Consider the following 3557-nt stretch of genomic DNA (forward strand, 5'->3'; position numbering starts at 1 on the left):
ATCTTTAATCACTGAATCCTTGATAACGGACATTACTCTGTCTTTTAAAAAAGGGCTTCTTTATTTTGGTGTTTGGAACACTGCTGGATGGTAAGGTATGTACAGCTCAATTTTAAGTCAAGTTAATGAATAAGTGCTTATTGTTGAATTACTTTAAATTAATGTTAAATGATATAATTTGGTTTAACCAACAAAGTGCTTAATGTCTACAAACCTTTACTGACAAAGGAATATGAATTGTAATAATACTACACTAAAATCCTCTTGTCAAGTCAAACTTCTGCCTTCTAGTGCCATTTCATGGTTTCTCTGTAAATCCATATAAATGACTAATTCAGACTTGATGGTGAAAGTAGCAAACAGCAGGTGGGCCCACACTTCAATAAATAACAGTTATATGTATGTGTTCGTATCCCACACAAGCACACAAAAAAGCAAGATAAACATCACCATAGACTTACAAAAAGATTCCTTTTAGTGTTTGGCTGGGCATCATGAATTAATTTACTTTTACAGCTAACTTGTGCAACTTCCATTGTAGTGTAACATTTGAGATTTCACTTACCAGGTGCGGTCAGCAATATCATCATATGCACGACCGTCCAGAAGTGGGACAGGGGTAAGAACAGTTTTCGTGTTCCTTTTTTCTTTCCTTATTTTTGGATCTCAGCCAACTTGTTTTTTGTTTTGTTTTGTTTTTTCAAATATTGCATGATTTGTTTTTTGTATTGTATTTTAGAGCACAAGTGCTGGAAACTCATCGTCAAGTGGACTTCGATTTTTAAGGAACTGGAGACGTGGAAGAGGTAAATAACAATTAAAAAATTAACATAAAGATGCAGGAAAAGCTGTGTGTTGTTAGGTGTGCTTGTACCTTAATCAGGCAGTCCAACACAGAAAACAATTGGATGGGTTGCACATTAACACAAATTAATTTTTTTAATTTTATTTATTCATACAATTATTTTACTTCTTACTTCAGTGTCTACTGTGTATTATTTTTTGCCACAGATTAACTATACTGCTCTGTTTTTTTTAGATGGCTACAACATGACATCCAGTGCATCCAGTGATTTACATTCAGCTAGCAACACATAATGAATGCAGAAATCTGTGGTTATTCAGATAACCAACAAGAAGTCAGGCTTTTCTTTGTTCCTTTTTTCCATAGTATCAGTGAGTTAATCTGTTGTGTTTTTATTAATAGCTTATATAATATTTAATCCCAGAAGAATTTGGCTTGGTTTTTAAGGAAAACAAATAAAGAAAAATATGTGTGATCACCAAAATATTTTTGAATGGCATAATAAATTTTGGAATTGTAATCAAACTTTAAAAAAAATTATGTCATCGTTTTCATCTTTGATTTTGATTTGCATGCATGATTATCAACACAGCACAGAGCATAGATTTGTAGTTATACTAATAGATTTTTATCAATCTATAGATGTTTTTAAAGAAAAGAGTTGAGTGTTCTTATATTCTAAAGAGTGAGTAGATTTGATGTCTGATGTAAACATAAGTAAAACATTGTACTCGCAATATACACAGAAATACAAACTACCTTTGTTTAAAAAAACGTTTTTGTGTTGGGGACATCTACTCAAAATCTTGCCGTTTCATTCTGTGTCAGTATGTATCATGGCACACAGTCCCACAAAGATCCACATGAAAACTGTTAATTGAGCTGTAACAATTTCATTAATTTGTAATTCAATAATTTCTGGTAATCTTTTATTTTGTGCATTTTGTGAAGTAGCCATGTGTTGTAAAGATGAAACAGATGTCAGGGAACTGTTGCACATTAGGTAGATCTTAATGCTGAAATTTCTCATACTCATGTTAATTTTACCCATATTTATTTTTTTCTTTGCAGAACAGATAACTGTTATTCTAATTAGCACCTTCATAATCTTTACTGGCTACTCAAAGATTAACTAAGTATGCTTTCTGTGCGCCTTTTGTGCATTTAATGTGGTATGTTTTTGGATAGCTTTGACATGCCTTAATTTTGATCCTGATTAATAATGTATACAACTAGCTTTCTATTACTTTCTATTACTAATTATGTCCTGAATTTGTTAAACTTTTATTCAGAATTTGGTGATTTAAATCTTTTAAAAATACCAATCTTGTGTCAAACTCCAGCTTCACACACCCTGTTAATCTGGCAGATTTGTTTGAAGTATCCTAAAATCCAAATTCCTAAAACAAATAAATAAATAAATAAATAAAATAAAATAATAAAAACCTGAATTGGAATGACACACAGACGAAGTTCCTAATAGTGGTGTGCGGATCGATATTGAAATATCGATTCTTCCGATACCAGTAATTTATGTTCTAGAATCGATTCTCATATTAAAATATCGATATTTTAGTACTTTGGGGTAAATTTGTAGTGTTTCATTAACAGGAACAGTGGAAATAAACTATATCATTCGGATCGTCTAAATTGGAAGGAACTACTTCCTCTTACGCCTTTGTCATTTGTGAAATACGGCTGGATAAATGTGTAGCAGCCTCTGGCATGCACACTCACAGCAATGGCTGAGCATAAACGGAGTCATGTGTGGATGTATTTTACCTCCACAAACAGCTAAGACGCGGTTTGCGATACATGTGGCAAGACAGTAAGGTGTTGTGACAGCACCATTAACCTCGTCAAACACCTGAGAGTAAATCATAGAATATGATGAGCTTATGTTGAGGCGAACTGAAGAGGAGTAGAGTTGTTGTAAGACCAGACAAGGAGCTCGAAAAATTTTATGGTTCCCAAAACAAAACAAGCCAAAAAAAAAGCAATGAAAATAATGACATAAACCTTTAAAAACAACTGTGTGGAAACGGTAAGAGTATGCAGATCATCCAGCAGAGGGCACCATTATATCAAAAAAATCGTTCAAATGTGACTTAAAGATTTATTAACCCTCTCAGGCTCAAATTAAGTTTTTGTTGCTAATGTACAAAAGAATACCTCCAGTGGTACTTCTGAGGGGAAAAAAAAAACTCATAAAATATGTATGTGGGGTAATCAGGTTGTTTAGCTTTTACTTGTTGCAAATCTGCAACGCCTGTCTTGACAGGGTTAAATTAAACACATCTATTAAAGTATAGTTACTACTTTTCAAAGGTGGTGGCTGTAAATGCTGCACTTGAAGCACAGTCCTTACCAGTTAGGGCTTTTTAAAGAGCTCGAGGTGAAATATTGAGGACATTTTTTTCCCCCAAAAATGTTACATGTGTCATTTATAGAAGAGAAATAACAGCTTTTGAAAAATTAAAAATCGATCTGAATTCTGAGAAACCTAAAAAAATAAAAATAAAAATAAAAATCCAGCTGTAAAATGAACAGTGCAACAGATTTCACAGAAGCTGGTGAAACAAACAAACTAAATTCATTGTGGTTGGAATCTGTTTTAATCAAGATTTGCATGGATTCATGCACATTCTCCACTTCCTGGTATCAAACAACAAACATTTTACAGTTGTTACACCCCAGCCCAGGGAAAACTGGCGTGCAACAGAAGAAAAATAAAAAGGAGAAATGCCCCCAC

The 3557-nt window shown here is 33.2% G+C and overlaps 1 protein-coding gene across 3 annotated transcripts in view; it reads left to right on the forward strand.

Annotated features, from left to right (window-relative positions):
* LOC309697184 (uncharacterized protein) overlaps nt 1-2040 on the forward strand; it is a 33523-nt gene extending 31483 nt beyond the window's left edge. For all 3 annotated transcript variants that reach the window (XM_082518891.1, XM_082518892.1, XM_082518893.1), the window contains 4 exons: nt 54-95; nt 569-619; nt 740-806; nt 1040-2040. In XM_082518891.1, the coding sequence (XP_082375017.1) occupies nt 54-95; nt 569-619; nt 740-806; nt 1040-1098 (219 nt within the window). In that variant the 3' untranslated portion in view covers nt 1099-2040. The remainder of the gene's footprint in view (nt 1-53; nt 96-568; nt 620-739; nt 807-1039) is intronic.
* The last annotated feature ends 1517 nt before the right edge of the window (nt 2041-3557 follow it).

Source organism: Aulonocara stuartgranti (assembly GCF_965226115.1).
Source record: "Aulonocara stuartgranti genome assembly, chromosome: 20".
NCBI lineage: Eukaryota > Metazoa > Chordata > Actinopteri > Cichliformes > Cichlidae > Aulonocara > Aulonocara stuartgranti.